The sequence below is a fragment of the Oryza glaberrima genome, chromosome 8 (assembly GCF_000147395.1).
Source record: "Oryza glaberrima chromosome 8, OglaRS2, whole genome shotgun sequence".
Taxonomy (NCBI): domain Eukaryota; kingdom Viridiplantae; phylum Streptophyta; class Magnoliopsida; order Poales; family Poaceae; genus Oryza; species Oryza glaberrima.
In genome coordinates, this window is record NC_068333.1 from 93,399 (window position 1) to 121,081 (window position 27,683).

Below are 27,683 nucleotides of genomic sequence, written 5' to 3' on the forward strand. Positions count from 1 at the left end.
CAACTTTTATATAGAAGCTTTTTAGAAAACACACATTTTAACAGCTTGAAAAAACGTGTGCACAGGAAACGAAGGAAATGGTTGGAAAAAGGGGTGCTGAACACAGCCGTAACATATGCGTAACCTTGCCGATCGGTCGAGTGGATAATTATATTATTAAGCACATGAGCTAATTTGACCCTGCAGTCAAATTGATTGCCAGGCCGTCGAGCCAAATCAACCTTCCTACATATATACAGTACTGCATGGCGGCTTTGGTTTAGAAAAAAAAGAATAAAATAAAACCACGTACTGTATATCATGAACACCAGCAGCTCATCCTCGTAGAATGTAGTTATATTATAATTGATATAATTATAATATAATTACATTATAATTTATTGTAATTAGGATGTAACTTATAGATAACTTGTATATAACTTATCGAAACTCACGTGTGGACATTGTGCCTAGCGCCACAAGCTAAGCTTGCAACCCACTTTTCCTTGCAGGCCGCACAAATTGATTGTCGTGGCAATCCTCCGATGTTAACAAATTCTAAAGTTTTGAGGGTATTATTTTTTCCTTGCATGCCACACAAATCTCAAGGCAATCTGACGATGACATATATGTATTTAAAAGTTTTACGACAGAAACTGTCAAACGCTTTTTAGCAATTCCATTAATATTTCGATCGTACGTGTGTAAGTTTAGCGTAGAATTATGTATGGATTGTGTAAGTCAATGTTTTTGTATCGGAACCTGTGAACTAAATTAAGTTTCAAACAAATTATATTTGAGATTTGTTATTAAAAAAAATATTCACTGCATATTGGTGCAACTATATGCTACCATGATGGACTTGGATTTTGACTGAGATATCAATAACTAATAGTTGCGCAAGCTTAATTAGTTGAGTGTTATATATAAGTAAACAATTCGCCAATTTAATTTCCCCTTATTTATATATTTTTCTAAAGATAATGGATAAACCGGGCGGCCACTGTGTCAAAATTAAAATTTCCCTTCTCTAGTATTGTAATACTAATATTGGATTACTGCTTCACATATATAGTACATGTACATATATAGTATTGTTGAAAAAGATTGGGGAAAAAATAGGATTTGGTTTTGTCTAAGGGTTAGGAAACATCCTCCTTATGGCCAGCCGGTCAATCCATCGATAAGAGGGGAATGGAATAATTAATTGAAGAAAGAAAAAAGGAAATCGATCATCAGAAGGTAATTTGTCTAGTACTCCTAATTGGTACATCGACGATCTGCGCAGGCGACGACGACGTACGACTGACTTTATTACTGAGACTGGAGACTTGTCTATATATACCGCGCAAGCTATAGCTGACTCGCTCCTAGCTACTCCACATATAAACATATAAATAAACAGAGCTAATTAAGCTAGCTCCCTCCTGATTATATATATTGATGGATGGCAAGAGAAGAGACGAGATAGATAGCTAGATGTAGCTTAATTAGCTAGCTAGCCGCTCAAGTCATATATATATATATATATATGCTAGCTAGAGGGAAGACGAAGGAGTTAGCTAGCTAGGAGAGGGCGAGAGATGAGCAGCAGCTAGAAGCAGCTGATCTATCTATCTATGTAGAGCTCACTCATGTATGCATATATACTTGGATCTCCTCTCCTCTCCGGTCATCTCATATATACATATCTATATCGATATAGATCGCCTGCCGGTTTATAGTTAGATATGCATCATGCATATGCATGTATCGATCGGGATACTATTACTAATATATAGTTAGTTAAACCAAATTAAGATCGATCAAATACAATATATCGATCGATCATGAGGGGAAGTAGCAATAATCACAAGTCGAAGTCGGAGGAGGAAGGCGTGGCCTTGGTGCAGGTAGCGGAAGAGGGCGAGACGACGACGAAGCAGCAGCAGCAGCCGGACTCAAATAAGGCGGCGGAGGAGGAGGAGGAGGAGGAGGCCGGCTACGGCTACAGCAATTGGTGGTCAACGTGGGTGTCGTCGGCGGTGAAGAAGCGAGTGCGGGCGCCGGGTCGCGTGGGTATCGTCGTCGTCGTCGGCGGATTCGTCCTGCTGGCCTTGCTCGCCGCCGTCGCCACCACCACCACCACCACCTGGCCGCAACTCGTCGATTTCACCGGCGCCGTTGTAAGTCAAGTCCCTCGCTCAATTATCATTTCTTTCTTCAATATATCAATTCGATCGTGCATGCATATACCTTATATAATTCATTCATTCAACTCCGATGCGATCGATCCACTTGTTTTTTTTTACCGCTAGCAGCTAGCGACGATGCACGTACGACGCACGACCACAGGCCCAGGAGTTATATTTATTTATTAGTTGATGAAATTGAAATTAGTATATACGAAACTTTAATTTGTCGCTCAAATCAGCCTCAATTAAAATTTCAACATATATTGGGGTTAACAAATTTATTTTGGTGGAGTTTTTTCTTCTGAGAGAAAGAACTTTCCAAATTATATTATATAAGGTATGTAATAATTAATTGTGATCGAGATTATATTTAGTTTTTTTACTCTACCAAAATTTAGTAACGATGAAATTTGGTAAAGTTGTGAACACATGCCGACCGGCCGGCCATAATTTCCAAGTTTGACGTCAAACACCGTACCCAATACAATCTAGCTAGTTTTATTTGGTTTAGCACCTGGATTACTAGCTAATTACTAGTGGTAACTAACTTACAGCATGCTCATGCTGTCACGCATTGAATGTTGACTAGCTTAATTCTTCTTTCCACCAACAAATGACCACATCATATATAGCTAGCTACAGATCCACGGAAACTAGCTAGCGCTGCTTGTTAGTGCGCATTTCCATTTTCCACCCTCTATATTAATTTACACATGTATACACCTGAATCAACACGCTTCGATCAATGGATATGCATCTTAAATTAATTAATTTCACCCAAATTGTATTTTGTATGCATATATATGCATGCATATATAGTTGGGCTTATAACTGTACTTGTAGACGACTGACAGATCAATTAATATAATATAGATAGCTAGATGGATATATAGATCCAGTAGAAAGCAAGCAAAGCCATGCAAGCAGTATGGTCCGTGTTCACGTCGAAAGTGCTTGATCACGAGATACACGGCACTGTAGCTAGTTTGTTAAGCTAAGCTGGAGTAGTTGATTAACTCCTGGGGATATTAAGCTTAGTAGTACTCCCTCCATGTACAACGCCGTTGATTTTTTAAGCAATGTTTAACATTTATCTTATTTAATTTTTTTTACAAATATAAAAATACCATGCTTAAAGAATAAATCAAGTCACAATAAAATTAATGATAATTACATAATTTTTTTAAATAAAATGAATGGTTAAACACTGATAAAAGATTAATTGTATTATACATTAAAATACGGAGGGAGTATATATTAATCCTATCAAAAGGCTACTGCATCAGATATATTTATAACGAGCGAAAAAACACTACTAGTACATATAATTATGTTACTATTACTAGTGGTTCTATGGTTCTGCGGCCGCGCGCCTTGGTTTTTCACAAGGAAAGTAAACCAGATGATCATGCATCACAACGCACTATAAATCGCCAAAAACAGTAGTAGTACATATATGCATGCATGTAGTTTACTTAATTTTGAACACACATATTTATTGATTAAAAAAATAGAACTCTAATTGTAGGACGTCCTATTTTTAAGAAAAATTAAACTCGGTAACTTTTAACTAATAATCTAACTATGTACTACATATACTAATTATTATGCACGTTATATCACTAGATTCATATTTTAAAAGTACTTTCTTATGATGCTAGTTGCATGTTTGTTGAAAACATAGATTGAAATAAATTAATGGTCAAAGTATGTTATTAAAGATCGTGTAAAAAGATATAGACATTATAATTTAAGACGGAGCTAGGAGTATATGTTTCCATTAGAGATACAAAATTAAAAGGAGACACTTCATTACTTATGACTAATTAACCCCTCATTAGTTAGAATTTATAGTGAAATTAAGATTAAGGGTAGTATAATAATTACGTAATGCGCGTATATGGTTGGTTGTTTTTAGCCATCGTAAAATAGCTGATTTTTTTTGGCATAAGTATATATATACGTGTATGAATGATATAAGTTCTTCGAGGCTAGCTGTTGAGTTGAGTCAACTGCGTACGTTGTAAGTACATAGAATATATAAGGATGCATGACGTTACTACTCACCGCTGTACGATCTCAGGTTGGAATAATTCATTTACTAACAAAACCGCGCGTTGAAATTAAGCGCCACAACATGTGGAAAAACTTGTTCGACTTTTAATTTGGCTCGCAGACTTTGAGCGATCGAAGAACTAGATAGCTAAGCGAGCTAGTGAGTACGTGTCCAATCCATCACAATCGATGATGGTTGAATAAACATACATTAGGCCATTATCATCTTGACCTAAAGTGATTTTAATTTAACAATATTTGAAGCTGTGCGCTTCCGATGGAGATCGACAAACAACGGCTTCCATACGGCAACTTAATAAATTTGATGGAGATGTATAGCTGTACCTGTTGCTCGTCGATTCGTCGTCTTGGTCGTGCATGCATCAATGGAATTACAACCACTCTTCCTTACAACTAGCTAGTCTTGGTCGCCCGTCATGCTTTGCATCAATGGAATTACAACTAGACTATTAATTCATTCCTCACTAATTAAGTAATAAATAGTAGTACTGGTTATTTTACCTAATCGTCTATACTTAGCTAGTATCTGACCGATTATATATTATTTAATTAATAAATTTAATCATTTTCTGTACTGTACATGCATGATGGATGGATGGAGCAGTCGTCGTTCCTGCAGTTTGGCAATGGTGACGGTGCACGGCGCCACAGGCCTCACCGCACTAGTCTCGTTTCCATTCCAATTCCATTCACCTGCGGCAGCGGCAATGACACGGGCACATGCCCCCGCTATGCGGCGTCAGCTCCGGCGCCGGCGCCTGCATCGATGTCGCCGCCGCCACCACAGACGTCGACGGTGGATTACTGTCCGTCCTACTTCCGGCACATAGAGCTGGACCTGGCGGCGTGGGTGGCGTCAGGCATCAGTCGGGAGGCGGTGGAGCGGGGGCGGCGGCAGGCGCACTTCCGGCTGCTGGTGGTGGGGGGCCGCGCCTACGTGGAGACGTACCGGCGTGCGTTCCAGACGCGCGACGTGTTCACGCAGTGGGGCATCCTCCAGCTGCTCCGCCGCTACCCGGGGCGCGTCCCCGACCTGGACCTCATGTTCAACTGCGACGACATGCCCGAGGTGCGCGCCGCCGCCTACCCCGACCGGGCCGCCGCGCCGCCCCTCTTCCGCTACTGCAAGGACCCCTCCACCCTGGACGTGCTCTTCCCGGACTGGTCCTTCTGGGGATGGCCGGAGGTGAACATCCGGCCATGGGCGCCGCTGCTCGCGGAGATGGCGGAGGAGAAGGCGCGGCTGCCGTGGAGCCGAAGGGAGCCCTACGCCTACTGGAAGGGCAACCCGGACGTGTCGCCGCTGCGGCAGGAGCTCCTCCGCTGCAACCACTCCCTCCCCCCCGACGACACGGTCAGGTTGTACCGCCAGGACTGGGGCTTCGCCAACCGCAACGCCTTCCGCGACTCCAACCTGGCCCGCCAGTGTCGCCACCGCTACAAGCTGTACGTGCAGGGCCGCTCCTGGTCCGTCAGCCGCAAGTACATCCTCGCCTGCGACTCGCCCGTCCTCGCCGTCGCCACGCCCTACCAGGACTTCTTCTCCCGAGGCCTCGCCGCCGGCAAGCACTACTGGCCCATCGACCCCTCCCGCTCCAAGCTGTGCCGCGACATCCGCTTCGCCGTGCGATGGGGCAACGCCCACCCGGCGCAGGCGCAGCGCATGGGCCTCGCCGGCAGCGCCTTCGCCACGGACGACATGGCCATGGACTACGTCTACGACTACATGCTGCACGTGCTCACGCGCTACGCCTCGCTGCTCCGCTACAAGCCCACCGTGCCGGACCGCGCCGTGGAGCTGTGCCCGGAGTCCATGGCGTGCCCCCGCCGAGGCCGCGACCGCGACTTCATGATGCAGTCCAGGGAGCAGTACGTGGCCGACTACCAGCCCTGCACCATTCCACCGCCGCCGCTCACCGCCGATGACGCCACCAACATGGCCCACAGGGATGCCGAGGTGCTCAGCAACATCGACAAGATGATCATAACGGAGGACAAGCACAATTAACCAATAATAACATATTTCTTAATTATGTGCTTGCTGCTGTAATTGTTTCCTTCATTTCATAAATAAATATGATATATTACCACGTGCTGTTACTGTACTAGTGTTGATTTAGCATGACAAATTGAATATCCATTCTCAGTTATTGTATCATGTAGGCGCGCACACTTAATTAAACAGAGGAGAACAAATTAAAGCGGAGTACAATAGCTAGCTAGTTTGCCAATAAAGCAGAGTCCGAGATCTGGCTAGCTCCTTCGCACATTCGCAACTATATTTTTTATTTTTCTTACAGCTTGTACAAGTTAAATTTAAACTTGTATGTTTGTGGAGTGATATATTTCATATTAATCTATATTACCAATTTTTTTTTCATATTTTTAATTGATTATTTAGATGGCATACACAAAACGAGTGTATATCTTCTCGAGAGATGAAATCATTTTCCCGGTGTTGGCTAAGACTTTTCTGTACCGTTGTGCTTGCACATGAATTGGATGGTTTTGCCTGATGATGAGCTGGGGGTTTGTCTTGTGCCACTGGTATGAGTGCTGTTGTGTGCCGTTTCCTTAAATAAAGCGAATGTCATGTAATATTCCGGAGAGAATATACAAATATGGTTTATGAGTAATGTCGTTATCCCGATAAATCAATTTTTGGAAGAAAGGGAAATTAAATCTGCCCAAAGTGAAGTGTTGAATTACTACATGGAGTGTGATGAAATGATTAATTTGTAGCTCCCGGGGATCAGCTGGCGTGACGGATTTTATTGATGTTCAGGTAATGGGTTGGAGTGCCGTCTCTGAATCTCTGATAGTTTGAGAATGCTGAAGAAATACAATACAGAACTGAAACTTGGGACTTGGGAGGACATTTTTGGGTAACGTCGGAGAAGTCTATAATTAGTGCAGGGAGTTGGTAGTACATTACATTGATCGATCAGGTAGAAAGCAAAATGGTGCAGCATGCATGATGGATTGCAAATGGCAGAGTGAGTGAGTGAGTGAGCAGTTAGAAAGAAAGGAGGCACAAACAGGCAGCTAATGCAATGAAACAACTGCTCCAATGTATAGTGGATTGAATGTAATGGAGCTAGCAAACTTCATCCGCAACAACAACTCTCAACTTCTTTTCTTCACTCACATATATGAATTGAAACTCATCATTTAGGCTGAGTCCTTACATATATATACAACCAGCAAAGATCTCAGGTCAATGATAATATTTGATTATTAAGCAGTTAGTAGTATGATTTGATGACCCAAACAACTACTACAACTCCTCTGCAAATAGAGTAATATGTATATATAGCAGAGGGCACTCTATATATACCTTCATACATAGGGGGATAGATTGCCAACACCAAGATAATATAGATCGATCAAATAGTAGCAGTAGTAAATTAAGAAAGCAGAAGAGATTATTGATTAAGCAGGCAGCATGAGCGGGAGCGACACCTCGGGCAGCGTCCACGTCGACGAGCACGGGCACGGGCACGGCAAGGCTTCATCGTCATACGACGGTGCTGGTGCCCCGGCGCCGGCGCCGGCGCCTTTCCAGGGGCATCGCAAGGCTGGCAGTGGTAGCAGCGACGTGCCGTTCCTACTGCGCAGCGGCGGCAGCGGTGGCGACGGCCTCCGGCGGTGCTTGGGTCTGATAGACTTTGTGCTGAGGGTGGCTGCCTTCGGCCCCACGCTGGCCGCCGCCATCTCCATCGGCACCTCCGACGAGAGGCTCTCCGTCTTCACCAACTACTTCCAGTTCCGCGCCAGATTCGACGACTTCCCGGCTTTCGAGTAATCATCATATATATTTGAGCTACTAAGCTTATTACTATTATTCTGTAATAAATCAATCAATGAAATGAAAAAATATATATGCAGGTTCTTCATTGTGGCGAATGCGATCGCGGCGGGGTACATGGTACTGTCGCTGCCCTTCTCCGCCGCCACCATCATGAGCTCCAAGGCCACCGGTGTCAAGCTTCTGCTGCTCATCTGCGACACCATCATGGTGGGTTTACTGACGGCGGCAGCGTCTGCGGCGGCGGCGATGGTGTACGTGGCGCACGAGGGCAACCTGCGCGCCAACTGGGTGCCCATATGCTTGCAATTCCACGGCTTCTGCCAGCGCACCAGCGGCGCCGTCATCGCCTCCTTCCTCGCCGTCTTCGTCCTCATGGTCCTCATCGTCATGGCCGCCTTCACCATGCCCCGCCGCACCCACCACACCGCCTCATAATACATCATATTCTAGCTTCTTCATCCGCGCGATCCAATGACGAGCTCCAGCAAGCAGAGCAAAAGCGTCAAGTTTGATTTGATTTGGTGGTTTGATTGCATTTCTCTGTTCCCTCCGGTATGTGCTGCATGTGTCCTGTTTTAGTTCCTTCCTTGTGTGCATTATACTATATATGTGTATGTATTCTTCTGCAATGTGCAACAAGCTAAGCAAGCAGAAAATTCTTGTTTTTTTTTCTTTTCTTCAAGAGAGAGAGAGAGAGAGAGAGAGGTGAAACAAGAATGAAGTGTAATTAGCAAGTGTGATGAATGGAATGGATTACTGGTTGCAATCAGCTGCAACTACATATGTATTTGATGAGTTAATTTCACTCTGCATGTGTGTGTGTGTGTGTCTAGACAATAATAATCAGCTTGAATATACATACATACATACATACACATGCAAATTAAAATGCAATCCAATATGTGTTTTGGATATATTGATCGGAGAAGAAGAAGATAGAAAAGGAGCTAGGAGGAGGTGTTTTGTATTTGTTGCCTTGAGCGGTAGAAGGCCATGCCCCTGATGGCGTCGGGGTCCATGGCGAAGCCGAGGAGGCGGTAGAATCCCACGACGCGGGGCTCGGCGTAGAGCGCGATGTTGGAGACGCCCTTGCCTCGCAGGTCGGCGACGAGGCGCTCCATGACGGCGCGGCCGAGGCCGAGGCCCTGGCACGACGGCTCCACCACCACGTCCCAGACCACCGCGTTGAACACGCCGTCCCCCGCCGCGCGCGCGAACGCCACCGGCCGCCCCGCCGACGACGACGCCGAGTCCTCCAGCCACACCACCTCGCTGTGCTCCAGCGCTCGCCGCAGCCGCTCCTCCTGCCGCCGCGGGAACCCCACCCGCGCGAACACCTCGTTCAGCGCCCCCACGTCCAGCCCCGTCGAGCTGCGCCGCACCGCGAACCCGCGCGCCGCAAGCTCAGAGTCCGACACCGACACCGCACACGCACACGCACACGCACTCCTGTTGGAGTTGTTGTTGAAGCTCAAGGTGGGCAGTGGAAACGGCCGAATGCCACCGCGAGGACGGACACCAACGCGGGGCCGCGCCGCCTGCATCTGCATCTGCCTCTACCTCTGCATCTGCATGACAATGTCCTGTGGTGCACACAACACACCTCCTTAATTCAGATCACCGGACCCATTGGGCTGGGTGTGCGTTACAACAACTATTTTGGGTGGCCATGGATGGCTTGCTTATCCTCTTGTTTTTCAACAAACAAACAAACACTCTTTCTTCTTTTTATGCATGTATGTATGGATGGATGGCATGCTCATCCCTCTCTAATCCTAATCTAATCTCTAGTGCTCTTTTACTGGCCTACATATTGTTTACCAATGATCAATGAATTTGTATTTTCAACCTTCCAATGCTTTGCTTCTTTTTTTAAACTGAATGACATTTTCCTTGAGCATACTCTATATTATATACATCATCGGTAATAAAAAATATTTTCACCACAGAACAACTCAACATTTACAAGGTATTTGGTTGCTAGCCACATTTTACCATAATTTGCCACCTCCAAGATTAGGCATGTTTGATCACGTTAATAGCTGTTTGATTTGTAACCACATTGTGGCAAGGGTCTTTTATAACAAATTAGGTCCCACGCATCATTGGCTCATAAAAATGTAGCAAGATTCTCTTAGGCGCCTCAACTTTGACAAGTGTAACAACATTTATTGGCAAATGGTGACAAAGTGTGGCTAGAACAAAACTGACCCAGTGTCTTGGATAAACTGAAACCCAACCAAACAGCTCAGATCGATTCAACCAAAACTTGAGGAGGATAGTGCGGAGCGCTGTGAAAAATTGTACCGTGGTGATGACCGATGAACTGGGTTCCGGTAGCTCCAATTTGGACCAAAAGACACCCCATCCGTTTTCATAGTAAGTGTAGTCCCTACTGCAAATTTATTCTCAATTGGGTTTCAAAATGGTGGAGTAATATAATATCCTCTTGTTGGATAGTATATAAGAAGATTTTGGGCCTAATATTTTGGACGAGTATTAATTGGAAACAATCGAAGATCATCGGTATTAATTGGAAGGAAATATTAATCGGAAACGGGATCGGTAGGAAGATTGTTGATGCCTCAACTGCAAATACCGTATTGAGCAAACCTTGCCAACAATAGCTTACTTCACTGCACGTCATATTTTACCATCTCACACCTTACCAAGGGAAACAAACACCCAGCAATACAATGGTAAAATTGCTACAGATCAAACATCTTGCACATATATATTACACAAGTACGTACGGTAATATATATGCAACTGAAGGCATGGGGGGTTTGACGACCAACAGCAGCAAGTTATTATTGTGTGTAAGCATATGAAAACATGCACTTTTGCCTTCCGCATATTTATTTATAAAGACATTGTTTTCCACTGGGAAAGTAAAGTCGTGATGCGAGAATTACATCGTGCTTCTTTACCCGTCTCACACACACTGACAGCCAGGGGCGGGCCCACTTCAATTCAAGGGTATTCAGATGAATACCCAAGATTTTTGACAAAAGAATATGTATATATAGTATGTACTATGTATATGTGTATGAAGAAAATGAAAAAAATGCCATATTCAGTTCATCTTCTTCACTGCTTGGGCCTGCCTGCCTCCTCCCTGCTTTCCTGGCCCAATTCACTAGCCTAAACAAGGAATAAGTTCATCCAAGGTCCCTTAACTTGTCAACGAATCCAATTTTCATCCCTTAACCACAAAACCAAATACAACGGGTCCCTCAACTATCAAAACCGGTGCAATATAGGTCCCATGGAGGTTTGGAAGGCGGTTTTGGCTTCCTACGTGTCTAAATTGACCTATCTTCATCTAACGTGGCATAGATGTGGCATTGACGTGGCAATTTGATTTGGAAATTAATAAAAAGAGTGACCCCACATGTCAGCTATGAAGGTGCACTTAAACCCCCTAGTGGGTTTTGGTGATTAATGACAAGGTGGTTAAAGGGGACTAACGTGTTTATTAAGTTTATTCACAGGAGTTTAGTCTCAAAGCAAGTTGTGATGGCTAAGAATGCAAGGAGACCCCCCAATTTGAATGTTCCTAAGTGCGAAAAACACTAAAGGTGATTAGACTAGGTCTTTCACTTTCGAAATTGAGTTTAGGAAAAACCGTACTATAAAGAGGGGTTTCAAGTGTGGTTCTAGGGTATTCAAAGTGCTCTGAGTCATATCCATGAGTCTAAAGGTTTTTGGAATCATTTTTTTGGAAATGTTTTTCCCCAGGACAGAGAGGTCTACCCGGAGGTTCTGGCCGGAACCTCCGGACACCAAAGTTTACTTTCTCCCCGGGACAGAGAGGGCTACCCGGAGGTTCTGGCCGGAACTTCCGGGCACCGAAGTTTAGTTAGATTTTTTCTAAGTGCTGCCCGGAAGTTCCTGGCACTTTTGCCCGGAACCTCTTGGCAGGTTTCCAGTTCAAACTTGTGAGTAACGGCTAGATGACGTCACCTAGCCGTTATATATATGGATTTCGTCCCCAGGTCACCCTTTGGCCATTCCACTTCAGCTCTTTCATGTTCTAGGGTTTTCTAGCCACTCCCAAGTTTCCTTTGCTTCCTCCACTCAAATCTAGAGCCTATCTTGTGAGATTGAGAGATTAGATTAGAGTGTAGGAGTGTTTTGGAGATAGATTGAAGATTAGATTTGTTTGAGCACTTTGGATACCTTGTGGGCTGTCACTTGGGCTTATTACTCTTGGAGATCTTCTCCTAGACGGTTAGGTGTCGCCCGTGAGCTTCCAAAGATCTTGTGGATGTTCCGGGAAAGTTTGTGAAGGTTTTCCTCATCTCCGCAAGGAAACGAGGTAAGTGAGTAAAGAATCTTGTGCTGAGTTTTCAGAGGTTGTCCTAGGTAGAGCAACTTGCACTTGTGGTCTTTTCTAGAAGGAATTGTGAGTTGGATCTTGGTGGTCACTCAATTCTAGAAAATGATCTAGAAGTGTTGAGTTGAAGGCTGTGGACTTCTTCTGGGATCTTTGCATAAGTGAGGCAAGGGGTTAATCGAGACCCGGCTCTTTGAGCACCTCAACGGAGAGTAGGATCCGTGTGATCCGAACTTCGGGAAAAAATCGCCTTTGTCTCACTTGTGCATGATCTGTGTTTGAATCTGCTGGTATCTTGTGATTTGCATCTTGTGCTACCTTGTGCCTGATTGTTTCTAGCTAGGACCTGTTTTACGTCCCCGATTTCAATTTTCTCTGTTGCCCGGAAGTTCCTGGCCCAAGAATGTAGCGCCCGTTCCGTCGTGGCGCCTAGCGGGAAAACTATCTCTTAAAAGCCCTAATTGCGAAATCTGTTTCTTTGCTTGTTGTCTAGTGTCCGTGCCATCTCAAATCTCAAAGCCCTGATCTATCGTCAAGTTCAATCCCGAATCCAAATCCTTCCCAAATCAAATCCCTCCGCAAAAGTCTATTTTGCCTCCCTCGGGTTCGATGGGCCGAATCCCTCTCGACCCATCTCCCCCTCCCTCCTCGGCTCTCTCTCTCTCTCTCTCTCTCTCTCTCCCTCTCCCCGCTCTGCCTGTGCGCTGCGCACGCGTGCGCGTGAGCCGCGCCGAGTCGAGCGCCCCCGCCCTCGCTGCCGCCTCCCGCCGACGCCGCCCAAATCGCCGCGCCGCCTGTTGCTTCCCGCGCGCGCGCGCCGTGGTGGCCGACCGCCTGGTCGTCGCCGCCGTTAGCCTCTGCCGCGCCTGCCGCGCCTGCCCCGCGTCTGCCGCCCGTGTCGCTGCTCCACTCCAAACCGGTCCGCCGTCACCGCCGTCGACATCGACTCGGCCCTGCCACTCCCCGCGCGTGCCTCCAAGGGACGGAGGCAGAGCCCTCCGCCCCCTCTGCCGCGTCGCCCTCTCTCCCTCCCCCTTTTTCCCGAAGTGACAAGGGGGCAAGCCCCCTTTCCCCTCCTCCTTTTTCCCCTTTTCTCTTCATCGCTGGCGTCATCCGCCTCTGTCGCCGTTTTGGCCGCGAGTGCCGAGCGCCAGCTCGCGCCTTGACCGCCCAAGGTCGGTTTCCAAACCGACATCGCCGCCCTATAAACCCAGGCGCCCTCCCTTCCTTTTCCCCTCCCAATCTTCCCCGTTTTTCGCCCGCGCCATTGCCGTCTCTCTCGCCGACCGCCGCCGTCGCGTGTGCCGGAGGAGCCGGTGCGCGCTAGGACGCGGAAGAGGGCTCCGGGCGTACCCTCTCCTTCCTCTTCCCCGGCCCGAGGCCGGAGAGATCGCTCCCGTGCCGCCGGCCCATCGTCACTGCGCCCCTTCCCCGCACGGTAGTGTCTCCCCCCGTTCCCCCTCCTCGATCCATCCCTTCCCCTTAGTTTCCGGTAGTAGCATGTGTAGCCTCTCCGTAGCTAGCCGGCGCCGCCCCGACTGCTGCCGTCGCTCGCCGAGTGCTCGCTGCCGTCGCCGCCCGAGCTCGGAAGCGTCTCTCGTCGCCGGCCTCCCTCGATGCGTTTCCTCCTAATCCGGCGCAAGGGGTGGATTCCCGTAGCCGCGTAGATGCTCTCACCGCCGGGAATCGGCCCCTCGTGACCTCATCGCCGTTTCCCCCTTCTCCCACCGCCGATTGCCGCCGCCGCAATCCGCCGCCGTCAAGCATCCCCCGGCGAATCCAAGCCGTTGGCTCGCTCCCTCTCGTTCTCTCTCGTCATTCCGGTGTACACCCCGTCGCCCCTTGTCGTCGCACGGCGTCCCGGAGAAACCGCCGCCGCCTGCCGTCCATTCGCGGCCGACGCCTTCGTCTTCCTCTCGACGGCCCGCGTGGCTGCCACGTAGGCGCCACGTCGGCGCCACCTCGGCCGCGACCGGATCGGCTGACCCGGCCAGCCGCCCCCCTCCGTTTCCCTCCCCGTGCACGCGGTCCACCGCGAGCCGTGAGGTTGTGCGTGGGCCCGCCGCACCGCGTCCTCCGCGAACCGCGCGCATGCGCCGTGCCTCCCTCCCCAAACCCTAGCACGCCCCGCGTGCACCTCGCTCACGGTGAGCCGAGTCGCTGACAAGCGGGTCCCACCCGGGACCACGCGGGATGGACCCGGCCCAGCGGCTCTCTCTCTCCCCTCCCCGCCCGCGCGTGCCTTGGGCCGCCCTCTTGGGCCGGCCGGCCCATTAAGTTCGGCCGAGCCGCCCCTTTCTCTCGGGCCGCGCCCTAGCCGCTCGAGGGAAGTCTAATTTCCCTCCCTCCTTCTTTTCTTTTCTTTTCTTTTTCAAAAAGGATTTAAATAAATCCTTTTCCTTTAGACCAAAAATCCAATAATCTTAGAAATTCAATATCTTCCCAACCGTAAGTCCGTTTGACTCCGTTCAACTTCCAAAATTCCTCAAATCTCGAGATCTATCCAATGGCACGCTTAGAGGTCAATAATAGGGCTTTATTTTCGCCGTTTGCTGAGTTGTCCCGTTTTGCGTGTAGTTTCGGAGCCCGAAGACCCGCAGTGCGAGGATTTCGAGGATCAAGCTCAAGATCTCGAGCAAGGCAAGCCACCTTTGAACATCTTGAGCCTATATTTGAACTTAATTATGTTGCTTGAAAAATATTATGCATTGATAGGATTCCACTTAATCTGCTTGTCCCGTCTGCAAGGCAGATTGGCGGACCTACCTAACTTGTTGCATCTGATCCTTCCATTGTTAATTGTTATACCATGTCCCCTTGTAACCACTTAGTTGCATCTCGGTAATCATGCACTCCGCACGAGTATCGACGGTCGCCTTCAAACTTAAAATTTGAGAAACATCTTGGGTAAAACTTGGGTTTTACAAAAGACTTGGAAAACCCGACACCTGGGTCGGTGCTTGCGAACTAAATGAATTTCCAAAGTCGCGGACCGGGGAACGTACCGGGTGTACGGTTTCCCGCTCTTGCACTTAAGGACCGTTTCCTTGGAATTTCATCCGAACATAAGACAAGTACAACCACATGGGTGGAATGGGACACCCCTGGCTGAGTAACTAGCTAATCGGGGGAGCCTTGATGCCAAGAGACATGTGGATTCGCCGGGGTGGTGTCGGGGAGGACCCCTGGGCTTCCTGGCACAGTATGGTCTGAGACCTAATCTGGTGTTGGTCTGGGACTCCTCTCGTTGGCATATGGTGAACCTGTGTCGGCTTTCGAAATGCCTTGTCATGAAAGCCTTAAGGTCTCTAGTCGTGGCCGTTCTGCACGGGCTGGATGATCCGGGTTAGTAATGTCGTGTGGGTAAAGTGTACCCCCTCTGCAGAGGTTATTAAACTGTTTGAACAGCCGTGCCCACGGTCATGGGCGGATGTGAGGTGATTCCTAGCGTAGTTTTGTTTGACTACTGCTTTGTGAAATTTGCTGATGTGGTTCGGGATTGATGTTTGGAAAATCTGCGGCTGATGGGATCAGCCAGGCCCGGGTGGCCGTTTGAAAGCTGTTGGCCGGGTGCCAATCTTAATCAACTCAAAAGACTGATACATTGCACATACTCCGACCGGACGAGACGCACTGTCTCATCCGTGTCATTTGAGAAGCACTCACTTAGTTGTTTCAGAAAAGAGTTCAAATAAAATCAATTGCAAAAACAACAGCCTTTCCTTGAAGCCTGCATTAAACACTTATTTCCCATGGCTTGCTGAGTACTCCCGTACTCACCCTTGCTCTATATAAATAATCCCCCCCAGTTGCTGAAGAAGATGAAGCGGATCCCGCTGACGAGGAGTTCTTCCAGGAACAAGCCGGCTATGATGAGTTTTAGGGTTTCGGCCTAATTCCCAAGTCGCGCCTGTGATGTTTGGTCCAAGTCTTGGCTTCCGCTTCCCTTTTGTAATGCAGTTGTGAGCTCGGGATCTGTCCGCAGCCCAACATGACTGTACTCCTACTCTATAATAAAGAGACCTCTGATGCTGTGATATTATGTCTTCCTGTGATACCAGCACTGTTTCCTGGGACTGTTATCGATTAACAGGTTAATTTGGAGCGTCACGGGCTAGTTCCGCTCGAGACTAGTTCGGGGCGTGACAAAGAACTCCGGAAGTTCCGGGCTGCTCATCACTGCCAGGAAGTTCCGGTGTTCTTCACCAGGAGGTTCCGGGCCCTGTTAATTTAACCGCTGCGATTGTTGAGAAAATTTCAGGAAAGCCTATTCACCCCCCCTCTAGGCTACATCTCTGCGCGTTCAAGCTACACCAAAAGAATTAATTAAAAATGGTGTGGTCCACATGGGCCCCACTTGTCATTCACTCTCCTCATCATCTTCCTCCTCTCTCCCCATCTCCCCTCTCCTCTCTCCAGGAGCTGGCGGTTCGGCGACGCGGCCGGCCGGCCGGCGGCGGCGGAGCCAGGGATGACCTCGGAGACGAGGACGCTGGGGAGCTGCGCCTGGACGGGGATGCCGACGGTGAGCGCCTGGGTGTAGACGATGAGGAAGGCGAAGAGGAGGTTGGCGGCGACGCCAGCGGAGACGACGAGGAGCCGGTCGGGGACGGGGCGGTTGCGCAAGAGGTCCGGGTCGTCGGGCAAGAAGCCGGAGTCCGGTTCGTCGTCAGGGAAAGCCGACGGAGAACTTGGAGACGTGGATGCCGCGGGAGGTGGCGGAGGCGACCGACTCGACGCTGGCGAGGAGGTCGGACGGGGGGTCGCCGCGGCGTCGCCGGCCGCCGAACCTCCCTTGACGCCGCATCGCCGAAAGGGCAAAAGAAGAGATAAACAAAAACACCATATTTTGATCTGATCTGATATGATCAAATGCACCTCAAGCTCGATCCCATCAGCAGCAACGGCGATATCGTTGATTTTCAAGACCTGCTCGCTGAGGAATGGAGGTCCAGTTGCCGGTGCCATGGGTGGAGGTGTACGCTAGCAGCTTGGCGTGCGTCCTCCTCCGCCGTCCATGGCCCCTTCTTCACGTTTGCCTTCTCGCAGCACAGCGGCCGCCCCATCTCTCCCTCTCCCACTCTCAGCTCCTACCACGGTGAGCTCAACAACAACACCAACTCTGAGTCCAGTAACAACAATCACCGTCGGCGTCCCCGTCCAGGCGCAACTCCCCGGCGTCCTCGTCTCCGAGGTCATCCCTGGCTCCGCTGCCGCTGGCCGGCCGCGTCGCCGAACCGCCAGCTCCTGGAGAGAGGAGAGGGGAGATGGGGAGAGAGAGGAGGAAGAAGATTAGGGGAGTGAATGACAAGTGGAGCCCACGTGAGCCCCACCATTTTTAATTAATTCTTTTGGTGTAGCTGACATGTGGGGTCACTCTTTTTATTAATTTCCAAATCAAATTGCCACGTCAATGCCACATCGATGCCACGTCAGATGAAGACCGGATCAATTTAGCCACATAGGCGCCACGTAAGCCAAAACCGCCACCCAAACCACCATGGGACTTATATTGCACCGGTTTTGATAGTTGAGGGACCCGTTGTATCTGATTTTGTGGTTGAAGGATGAAAATCAAATTCGTTGACAAGTATAAAAAGGGACCTTGGATGAACTTATTCCCCTAAACAATCCAGAACCGGCAGGTAAACAGCCCAAAACAAGCAGGTAGCAGTGCAGCAGTCATACACTATCACACATGGTCTTGCTAACACTTAAAATTTTTTAATGAACTTTAAGTATATAATTTTGGGCTACATGCATATAATATATTACTTGTATATGATATTACACAAACCAATTATTAGACTTTTGGGTGTAAATTTGTTTTACCCCTTACCTATTTCGAATACCCAACCTCTAAATCTTGAGCCCGCCCACAGACAGGATCGATAATTCTGCAAAAGAGGCCCTTTGATTCCATGGTAGCCAAAATGGCGAGCACCAGCAAAAATAACATAAAACAAAATGCAGCTTCATCAGTCAAAATTCGTGATGTTTCTGCCTTGCAGTATCTGAAGCCACTCACATTGGCTATCGAACATGAAAATTTTGAAATTACAAGTCTGTTTGCTGTGGAGAGCTGGGTCGTCTCGCCTGTCGTCCTGGTGTCTAGCTCTTCTAACTAGCAGCGTTCCTGGATACTAATACACAAAGCACAATCTATTCTATTATGCCCCCTTGACCTTGCGTGATGGTGGTCGCCGGAATATGTTGATGAGATCATCAAGACCCTGATTAAAAAAAATAAATTCTCAACTGCAGGAAAAACAAAGCTTCCTGTCTTATATTTGAAGGCTTGAAATGATACATACCCGTGTAGTGATTACTAGGAAACTGAAGAGAATAATTAGGTAGGAGCCAATCACCAGAAGGAACAGTAAATCAAAAGTAACACTTGCAACCTGTGAATTGATAATTCGAAGAATGTATGAGAATATTTCAATGTGTTCATATCTTGCATAAGTCCCTTTAAAATGAATTCTTTGTTGCTGTTAAGCAATTCATAACAGAATACATGAGCAGAATATTATAATACTCCCTCTGTCTCAATATATAGCTACATCTAGCATTCAAATTTCTCATAATGTACTTCTCGACCTAATTCCCCATCTCAACCAATCACAACTATCCCTGATTTAATTCTTCACCTACTTTCTCATCTTAATCAATCACAACCATTTCCAATCTCAGCCTTAATCCCTCCAAAAAAGAGGCATAAGTAGCTATATTTTGAGACGGACGAGCATAAAAATAAGGAATCACAAAGCAGGGCATATGCTCTTCACAATAAGCTTATTAGACCATTCTGCTGCAAGGTTTAATTGTTCTACTCAAACGTGAACAAATGACACAAAGCCTAAACACTTACCTGATATACATTTAGAGTTGCCTTTGTTGCATCATAGAAAGTGAACATGCCATCAAGAACATCGCTTTGAACGTGGACATCAGCAGTGTGCTCAGATAGTTCCTGCAACAGGGCATGAAATGTCATGGTTTGCAAGAAAACTACGAACTAGGTGAACTAGATGAATACTCTATTTGATAGAAGGCAAACGAACCTTCTTTAGGGCTGCTATAAAGGGATCGTTCTTCTGAAGAAACGGTGCAACCCGTGGTGTTCGTGATAAAAGATCCAACCAGGACTGGATGTAGTGAGGGTTGATGGCTAAACTGCTGTTCTCCGCAAAAACATCAATATTCTTTCCTTTTAGTCCATAGATGTGTCTCTGTAAATGGAATTAGTATATAAGAACTGGTCAACTTCAGTTCAGAAAGGCAAAGAGGCAACTAGTCAGCTTTAATATCACTCATTAATCATAGTAGCTATTTTGAAGCCACGATGCCCTGTGTTTATCACATTTAAGAATGCAACCTAAATAGCGTGAACAGAAAAGCATTGTAATATGCATGTAAAACTGATGCACCATCATAACCATGTGAGGTTCTCCATTGACATTTTACAAAGCTACACAGTAAGTTTTATGCAAAGTGGGAAATCAGTTGAACACTCTACCCTACATGCCACAGGGACAGTCAAACTATTCTTTAATCAGAATAAAAGCACTTACCAGGTTCAAGCAACAACTAGAATCTAAAACAAGTAACCACTGATCAGCTTTGCAAGTTCTTACACAGCAGAAACCCACAAACAGTACAGATCATCCAGAAAACAATAATAAATGTAAATATACAATACTGAAATAACCTACATTCTCTAAAATTATTTCAGCTGTATATAATAGACTGACCCAAGGGGGGCATGTTAGAACAAATAATAAAACAAACATCATCAATGAACTAGTGTATAAAGCAAAATGAAGAACTTCTACAAGCAATGATTTAGCTTACCGCAAGACTTTCAGAAACTAATCTGACAGTTCTAATTACTGACTCAGCATCTGCTGATTCTCTGCAGTGAAAAGTCAAATACAAACAAAAGGTTAGAAAAAATGGACACATAAATTAATGATGTAAAAGGAAAACATTATAAGTGCTTTACCTAGTGTCATAAAGGCCACCGGTGCTTTCTAAAAAGTCAGGAGGAGAGGACAATTCCGAAAGTGTTAGTGCAGTCACCCTAAATCTTGAGAACTGCTCATGTTCCCACGCAACCTGGAAGTTTTGAAAGCATGTTACTTGGCAAGCTACAAACATAAGACTAAATATAATAGGACCCCTGAACAGTCCAAATAATACAGTTCCAAAATTACATCTTCAAAATTGGTAGGTAGTAAACAAGGATAACATCCAGTGATATTATCTTGTTTGGAACTAATTTATAAACTGGCCCTTATGCCAATTACCAGTTAATTCTTGATCATGCATTTTTTTTTATTCCATGCCATGCTACTACTATGCTAAAAGGAGCAAATCATCCAGCAGAAGATATGCAAAGTTGCAAACTAAATTAGTATGTTGGTACATACTATGTGCTGAAGATTGCACAGTATGATGCATAAATGCAATAGTGGTTGTGAGGATTGTGATGGTCATGAAACAGGCAAGTTAGTAAAGTTCTGCTGTTACAAATCAGTGGGTTGAGAAAACAATGGGCAGAATAAATATTTAATTATGCATACTTAGGACATATGAACTAAGAACCATTCAGACAGTCGAACAAGGGAAGCTAATATGAGGGCCAAACAAATAAAACCATGTAATGGCACTGCAGGAAGAAATAAAAAATTCACAGGGGCCCTTAGAATACATTTTTCTTTTAATGAGGTCTCTCTTGTGGCAATCTTTTCTGAGTCAAATTTGATTTAAGACGATGAGCTTTCACAAAAGTTCTCGTGGAAAAATTCTGTTTCTTTTGTATGCACCTCCACAAGGTTTTCATCCATCATTCAGTTCCATTTGAGTAAGAAAAACTATGATGAACAGTCCAATACTAGCCTACATGACAATTAAAAGCAATATGTACAGTATTTAACATCATCAACAATTGATAATACTTCTGGTACATATTAGAGTGCCGTGTTGACAACAGAGTCCAACAGATAGACATGTAACACATTGCATTGAATGTAGTAAAATCTATAAGGATCATAAATATATTATGTGGGTACCATCACCATGTCCATTCCTAATCAGAACTAATGGTAATATATACTCTTTAAAAAGGTGACAAGTGCATACCCTAGGATTTGAGACATTAATCTTCTTGTGCTTGATTCCAACTGAAACACCCATCTCTTTAGAGACATCAGAGAAATCCTGAAAGCAAAAGAATTCAGAGGTGTAAAAGTGACTGCCCTTGACAACTAATAACTGTTATGCACCAACATGCTTGAAATGGTCAACATACTTCAAAGATTTGTTTAATGTAGGGGTTTTCTGGTGGCTTTGACACATGCATCCAGAGTTCATTGTCCCAGGAACCAACGCTGTTCAAGCAAATTGCATAGTCAATGCTCTCACGCACACGCTGATCGAAACTTCTAAGCCACTGTACCAAAATTCAAAAAAGATACAGCCATGAGTTGATAAAAACAGATGCCACAAAGCAGATTTTTTTTAAAAAAAAAACTGAAGAGAGTAACTAACCTTGTTAGTTCCATTGTAATTGTAGGGTCCACCAGATGTTAAGCCAAACAGAAGGTTGTACTTGCCTCTGGTCTTAGGATTTGAATAGAGGCGTGAAAACAGTCTTGCAATCTCTAGAAGAGCCACAGCTCCACTCCCGTTGCTGTCGCTTCCCACAGAAAGTGCCTGAGAAAATATGCATTTATGCAAAATATCTAGAAGAATATTAAAGAAGGCACTAGAAACATTTTTCACGAAGACGTACTGGTGCAGCACCGAAAGTATCATAATTTGCAACAATGGCAATAGTTGGAAGTTGTTCAGTTTCACCCTCTCCTTTCAATCCAGGTAACCATCCCTGCAGATCAAAGTATTCATCTCAGGTATGTTCGTTCTCACAGATAAACAGTATTACTTTAGTAAAATATCAGCTGGAACAATCACTTCCAACAAATAGCCACAGGGCCATGGTTTATCCAGTCATCTCCGAAAGAGAAAAGGATCGATACATTAAAGTATAATGTAGATAAAAATCAAACAATAAACACTGAACCAAACTGTAAACTAATGGTACGAGGAGGGTACCTGGATATTTGAAATGGTCGGAGATGCCACTTTTCTAGGTTCCGGCGTAGACACGACAAGCTTGTAACTACAAATGCAGACAAAGGCAATTAAAAGAAGGCAACATGCAGTGTAGTATCATGTTATACTGTTGAAAGTACAACATGCCAGACACGCTAAAGTAGGCTCGATTTCTTATTCTTGTATTACCCTCCTGTTGTTGCTGAGGCTGGCTGACCTGAAGAGGCAATTTTACGTATATCTGCCAGCAGGTTATCAAAGTGGTCATCCTGGAAAGCGAAGTAGACCGGATACTGCACGGAGTAATGGAAATAAGTTAGCTACTATAGAATAGTTATTAAACAAAGAGGGGACAAGACATATGTGGAGTAGAAAATAATGGATAGCATGAAGAAAACACTTGGAATGAAACTAATTCGTAGGGGGGATGATATAACGTATCAGTCATACATATAACTGAGACCATATGTGCATATTTGTAGTGTTGTTACATGGAGCAGATACTATCTCCAGTGTAAGGTAATTTGTGGTTGTAGAGCTCATCAGGCACACTGATTAAGCATTTAATAGGTTATAGTTTTTGGTGCAATTTGTGGCTGCTGTTGGTATGCCTACTCCATTTAGCAATCAATTGATAAGGGAGCACGGCTGAAAATATTGCCTCGAAGAAACCAAAACTGTATGTAATTACAAACCGAATTGGTAAAACATAAGAAGAGTTGGCAAGTAAGTGTAGGAAAGAAGGGAGTATGGAATAGTATTGAATTGGTTGCATGATGAATGAGAGAGAAAGTTAAGACTTACTGGCACTTGTTGATGCAAGAGCAACTGTTCCAGCTCAGCCAGAGAAGCCTTTACTTGTCCCTTGTCTTCATTGTTGGGTTCATGGTTTAGTTTTTTAGGCAGTAGAATGAGCAAGCCTCCCAGATATTTTTTGTCCGCCAAGTAGTCTGAGTATGATGTAAATGAAATTGAGCAGCAGTTCATCAGTGACAAAGACCATTAAAGCAAACAGCGCACGCCAAACAGAGCAGAGGTGAGCTCATGGTAGACGAGATCCGATCTCTATCTATCTAGTGTAGAGAGTAAATTAGAGGAAGGATCGGTAATACTAAGCAAGATGAGATGAGATGGAGAATTGACTTGAGAAGGGAATTAAGGTGGGTAACAATTATTAATTGTAGAAGAGAGAGGAGAGGAGAGGGATGTACCGCGGAGGAAGGCGAGCGGGAGATCGAGGAGCGGCGCGACGAGGGCGGAGCGGGAGAGGTCGGCGGCGGCGGGGAGAGGGAGGGCGGCGGCGTGGTGGTTGAGGGCAGCGGCGCGGGAGCCGAGAGGGGCGCCGGCGAGGTCGTACTGGATGAGGCGGTAGACTCCGACGGCGGCAGCAGCGTCGCCGAGCTCGACGCAGGCGAGGAGGAGGAGGAGGACGGCGAGGGCGGAGGAGACAGAGGCGAGCAGGTGGCCGGAGGGAGACGACGACGACATCCCTCTTCCGCCGCTTCAGATCCACGGGGGCGGGGGCGGAGATGCAGATGCCGATCGATCGATCTCATGTACTAGTAGTAGTAGTCTAGTCCTACTCCCCGGATTTTACCCTCTCTCTCCTCCCCGTTGAAAGGCTTCTAGATTGCACTAGTCTTTCTTCTTCTTCTTCTTTCCTCCTCTCATTTCAAAACATGTTTTTCTTTGGAATTGCTCTTACAATAATATAATTAACGTCTATAATATTAAATTAAAACAGTTTGTTTTTGTATATGTTAATCATTTTGAAAAAAAAAGTCTCCTTAAGTATTCAGATTGGTTTACTTAACCTCGCTAATTATGGAACCAATACTTTCTTTTATTTAAATGAAACCATATGTTTTACCCTTAAAATATAAAAACCAGTTTAAATAACCCATAATGTGGTTTTCCCTATGTACGCGATGATGTGGCGATGGTTTTGGCCACGTGAAACGGAGGGTAATGGATATAACGATAGAGAATCGGTTAAGTAATTATTTTTCCCAAGTGAAAGTGGCTTGATAATAATATACATTACTGGTACTACTATGAAACTTTTATCCATGTCAATCAATGAGAAGAAGTTGGTGGGCCAACTTAAATTTAATTGACTAATATTTGTGCCATGAAAGCAAAACAAATACCACGTCACCACCTACATACTAAAACTACCTATAAAACCACTCTAGGAGGTTATTTGATCCAGTTTCCATACTTCATGGGGTTAAGTATACCAACCCCAATAACGGTTATATATACTTTTTCCTAATTATTTTTCTATAAACAACAAACATTGGGTCACCACGATAATCTAGTGACGATATGGAGAGATAGAGTGTCAGAGAGTAGCTACAAGGCAACACAAGGTAATTTAATCACTCGCACCGTCACGTTTGCAAAACATGCAAGCAGTGAATAGAGTTACCCTAGTGCATGCCCTAGGTTGTATTCTTTTCAGCTATTTCAGCTTAGCTACTTCTCGATTTTTATTAGTACGCTTTTCAAACTCGCTGATGGAGAAAGGGACTTTAGCCCCGGTTCGCAACTGTTTATAGTCCCGGTTGTGTAATCAGGATGCACAATCCGGTCCCGGTTGAAATAACCGGACTAAAGATGCATACCAAGTCAAAAAAAAAATGTGTGGGATGTGGGATTCGAACTCAATCTCTCACCTCAGCTCTCACGCATGTTATCATCCCACCTACTACACACATATGACTTGAATAGAGATGTTTTCTTTTTTAAACTAACCCTGAAGACATCTTTAGTCTGGGTTGGTGGGACTAAAAAAAATATGTGGAATGTGAGACTAAAGATCGTTGGGGGCCTGACATGGCCTGACAGCTATTGAACCGTGATTTTTAGTCTCGGTTCCTATTCGAACTGGGACAAATATGATTTTTGCCATCCAAACAAAGATAAGCTCTCTAGCAGCAACTGTTAAACGGTACATTTTACATGAAAACTTTTTATATATAAGTTGTATTAAAAAATCTAATAAATTTATTCATCAAAACTTTATATATTACTACTTAATTAATTAATTAATTATATGTGAATCACGTTATCGTTTTATGTGTGACTAATTAGCCGTTTCAAGCATCTAAAGACAACGCAGCCTTAGTCCTAATTAAATGCCTAAACACAGAGACCGATCGACAGTCGCTCCCGGCCTCCCCTCGATTAATTGATTAGTTCGATCGATCGCCTGAATACACTGCTGAAATCGATCAACATCTTCTCAGAGTTATGAGTTAAGTATCCCACTACTGGATATCTGGATTTCTACTCCTTGACGAGTTTCTGGCTCAACCAAAATCAACTGCTGCTGCTGATTCAGTGACAATATATGAATATCGATTCCTATGTTTCAGGGTTCTGTATATCTGTGCCTTCCCTTTCTTGGTCGAAATGAATTGCTTCTTTAAGTGATCATCTTCACACGCTGGATTGAAGTCTTTGCAGTGCACCACAAATTCAATTCTTTGGAGAATATATATACTAAAGAAGATGGATGGATTCTGAATAATATGCTCAAAGTGTTTTTGGACTTGTTCACTCTGGTCTGGTGGCACATCGCATTATTGGAGTTTTCTACTCAAACAGGGTACACACACCTTCAGATATCTTACTCACTTAATTTTCCTTCCTTTATTTTTGTTTAACGAAATGGAGAGATCTATTCCTAACTTCGTTTTCTTATGCATCTTTTATGATGAAGAAGAAAAATACTTTTATTAATGTAATGTTTATTACTTTTCAAGAAAATCTGTAGCTCATTGAAGGCTGCTTCTGATTACATAAACCTAGTTAGTTGGTTCTAGCCTTGTTGCCTTTTTTTTAGAGGAGGATATTTTTTTACCCGGCCTCTACATCCAACCGGATATATACGGCCATTGAAATAGGGAACTTAGCTCCGCAAACAACCCAATCTGAAATTCGCTCTATATAAAATTTGAACTTAGAACCTTGGGGTACTACTCAGGTCACTGTAACCACTAAGCTATATGCTATATAATATATATATTGTTGCTTATCAATGCCGAACATTGATACTTCGTTCCTACCAAAAATAATAAAGCCTTGCATTGAGAACATACAAATTAAGTGCAACAATATAATATAATCCGGCGGCCCGTTTCTTCCTAACCGCCTGATGTGCAAAAAAACCTGCAAATTAAACCTGACCTACTAGCTATCACTTGGCGGTTGCTCACTAAACTATATATTTAAGATCTAGTTCAATCAGGAATTAGGTGATAAACTATTATTGGAAAAATGGGTGATAACCGTATGTTTCCTCATTTAAGCGTTTGGAATATATATATATAGCAGTACAACAGCCTCAACCAAATATTAATAGATACGTAATACAGACTGATTTGCTTTAAATTGTACGCCGGGCGCCTCTGTACGTACGTATATATGTCCAAGCTGAAGCTTTTCTTGCTAGACGAATCCACTACTATTAGGCGGATCCAGAACCAGACTCTTCATTTTCTCACTCTTCTTCCCCTTTTATCTCTATCAATGGTGATCTCACGGTGTAAGGGGACGAGTTCCCCCAGCACCCACGCTGGATTACTATATATAATGTCCTTGCGCAATACAACATTAATGTTAGTTGCAACCTAGATTTCTCAAGAGTACTTATATCATAGGTCTTGTCCGTTTCTCCAACAAGACGAAGATGAAATTTTGGATACTCGTGGCACGTTTTTTAAACTGCTAAACGGTGCGTTTCGTGCAAAAACTTTTTATATGAAAGTTGCTCTAAAATGTTAGGTTAATCTATTTTTTAAGTTTGTAATAATTAAAATTCAATTAATCACACGTTATTACCACCTCGTTTCACGTGAAACACTTAATTTTTATCTTCATCTTTATTTTTAGGAGATTCAAACACCACCTATGTATGGTTAATGAGATGTACATTTTGTATAAAACCTGAAAGTAACCGAGAAAAGAAACGGAATCGCTAATACGTACGGTGAACAAATTAATGCGCATGTTACTAAGAAAATACTCTTATAGTATATGGGAAAACTCAATTCATTCCTTAAGGAGATATCCACTTATTTTTGCATGTCACTTAAAAAGTCACCAAAAAAATTTAGTAAGATAGATCAATATATGATATGTCACTTTACAAACTTGTAAATTCAAATTCAACTTATACAAG

The 27,683-nt window shown here is 44.9% G+C and overlaps 4 protein-coding genes across 4 annotated transcripts; 2 read left to right on the top strand and 2 right to left on the bottom strand.

Moving 5' to 3' along the window:
* Positions 1-1,369: 1,369 nt before the first annotated feature.
* On the top strand, positions 1,370-6,319 carry LOC127781119 (uncharacterized). The gene is made up of 2 exons (XM_052308025.1): positions 1,370-2,144; positions 4,834-6,319. Exons 1-2 carry the CDS (start codon positions 1,809-1,811, stop codon positions 6,235-6,237), a joined length of 1,740 nt encoding a protein of 579 aa, XP_052163985.1. The 5' UTR covers positions 1,370-1,808; the 3' UTR covers positions 6,238-6,319.
* Positions 6,320-7,674: 1,355 nt separating this feature from the next.
* LOC127781369 (casparian strip membrane protein 2) lies at positions 7,675-8,475 on the top strand. Its single transcript, XM_052308316.1, has 2 exons — positions 7,675-8,030; positions 8,118-8,475. The coding sequence occupies exons 1-2, from the start codon at positions 7,675-7,677 to the stop codon at positions 8,473-8,475; spliced, it is 714 nt and encodes a 237-aa protein (XP_052164276.1).
* Positions 8,476-8,784: 309 nt separating this feature from the next.
* Positions 8,785-9,717, bottom strand: LOC127781620 (serotonin N-acetyltransferase 2, chloroplastic). The gene has a single exon (XM_052308606.1). It carries the CDS (start codon positions 9,588-9,590, stop codon positions 8,988-8,990), a length of 603 nt encoding a protein of 200 aa, XP_052164566.1. The 5' UTR covers positions 9,591-9,717; the 3' UTR covers positions 8,785-8,987.
* Positions 9,718-18,274: 8,557 nt separating this feature from the next.
* On the bottom strand, positions 18,275-24,103 carry LOC127782785 (uncharacterized). Its single transcript, XM_052310053.1, has 14 exons — positions 23,707-24,103; positions 23,300-23,445; positions 22,685-22,788; positions 22,496-22,562; positions 22,176-22,268; positions 21,932-22,096; positions 21,693-21,833; positions 21,524-21,601; positions 20,385-20,497; positions 20,234-20,294; positions 19,444-19,611; positions 19,251-19,352; positions 18,694-18,783; positions 18,275-18,612 (listed from the first exon to the last, which is right to left on the bottom strand). Exons 1-14 carry the CDS (start codon positions 23,981-23,983, stop codon positions 18,550-18,552), a joined length of 1,668 nt encoding a protein of 555 aa, XP_052166013.1. The 5' UTR covers positions 23,984-24,103; the 3' UTR covers positions 18,275-18,549.
* Positions 24,104-27,683: the final 3,580 nt, after the last annotated feature.

What these genes read in the sequence shown, in the direction of transcription:
- LOC127781119 (XM_052308025.1), top strand. Translation starts at nt 1,809, where the DNA reads ATGAGGGGAAGTAGCAATAATCACAAGTCGAAGTCGGAGGAGGAAGGC. An exon ending in TCGATTTCACCGGCGCCGTT is followed by an intron (nt 2,145 to 4,833) that starts GTAAGTCAAGTC and finishes TGGATGGAGCAG; the next exon opens with TCGTCGTTCCTGCAGTTTGG.
- LOC127781369 (XM_052308316.1), top strand. Translation starts at nt 7,675, where the DNA reads ATGAGCGGGAGCGACACCTCGGGCAGCGTCCACGTCGACGAGCACGGG. An exon ending in GACGACTTCCCGGCTTTCGA is followed by an intron (nt 8,031 to 8,117) that starts GTAATCATCATA and finishes ATATATATGCAG; the next exon opens with GTTCTTCATTGTGGCGAATG.
- LOC127781620 (XM_052308606.1), bottom strand. Translation starts at nt 9,590, where the DNA reads ATGCAGATGCAGGCGGCGCGGCCCCGCGTTGGTGTCCGTCCTCGCGGT.
- LOC127782785 (XM_052310053.1), bottom strand. Translation starts at nt 23,983, where the DNA reads ATGTCGTCGTCGTCTCCCTCCGGCCACCTGCTCGCCTCTGTCTCCTCC. An exon ending in CGACCATTTCAAATATCCAG is followed by an intron (nt 22,269 to 22,495) that starts GTACCCTCCTCG and finishes TTTGATCTGCAG; the next exon opens with GGATGGTTACCTGGATTGAA. An exon ending in ACATTAAACAAATCTTTGAA is followed by an intron (nt 21,602 to 21,692) that starts GTATGTTGACCA and finishes TTTTGCTTTCAG; the next exon opens with GATTTCTCTGATGTCTCTAA.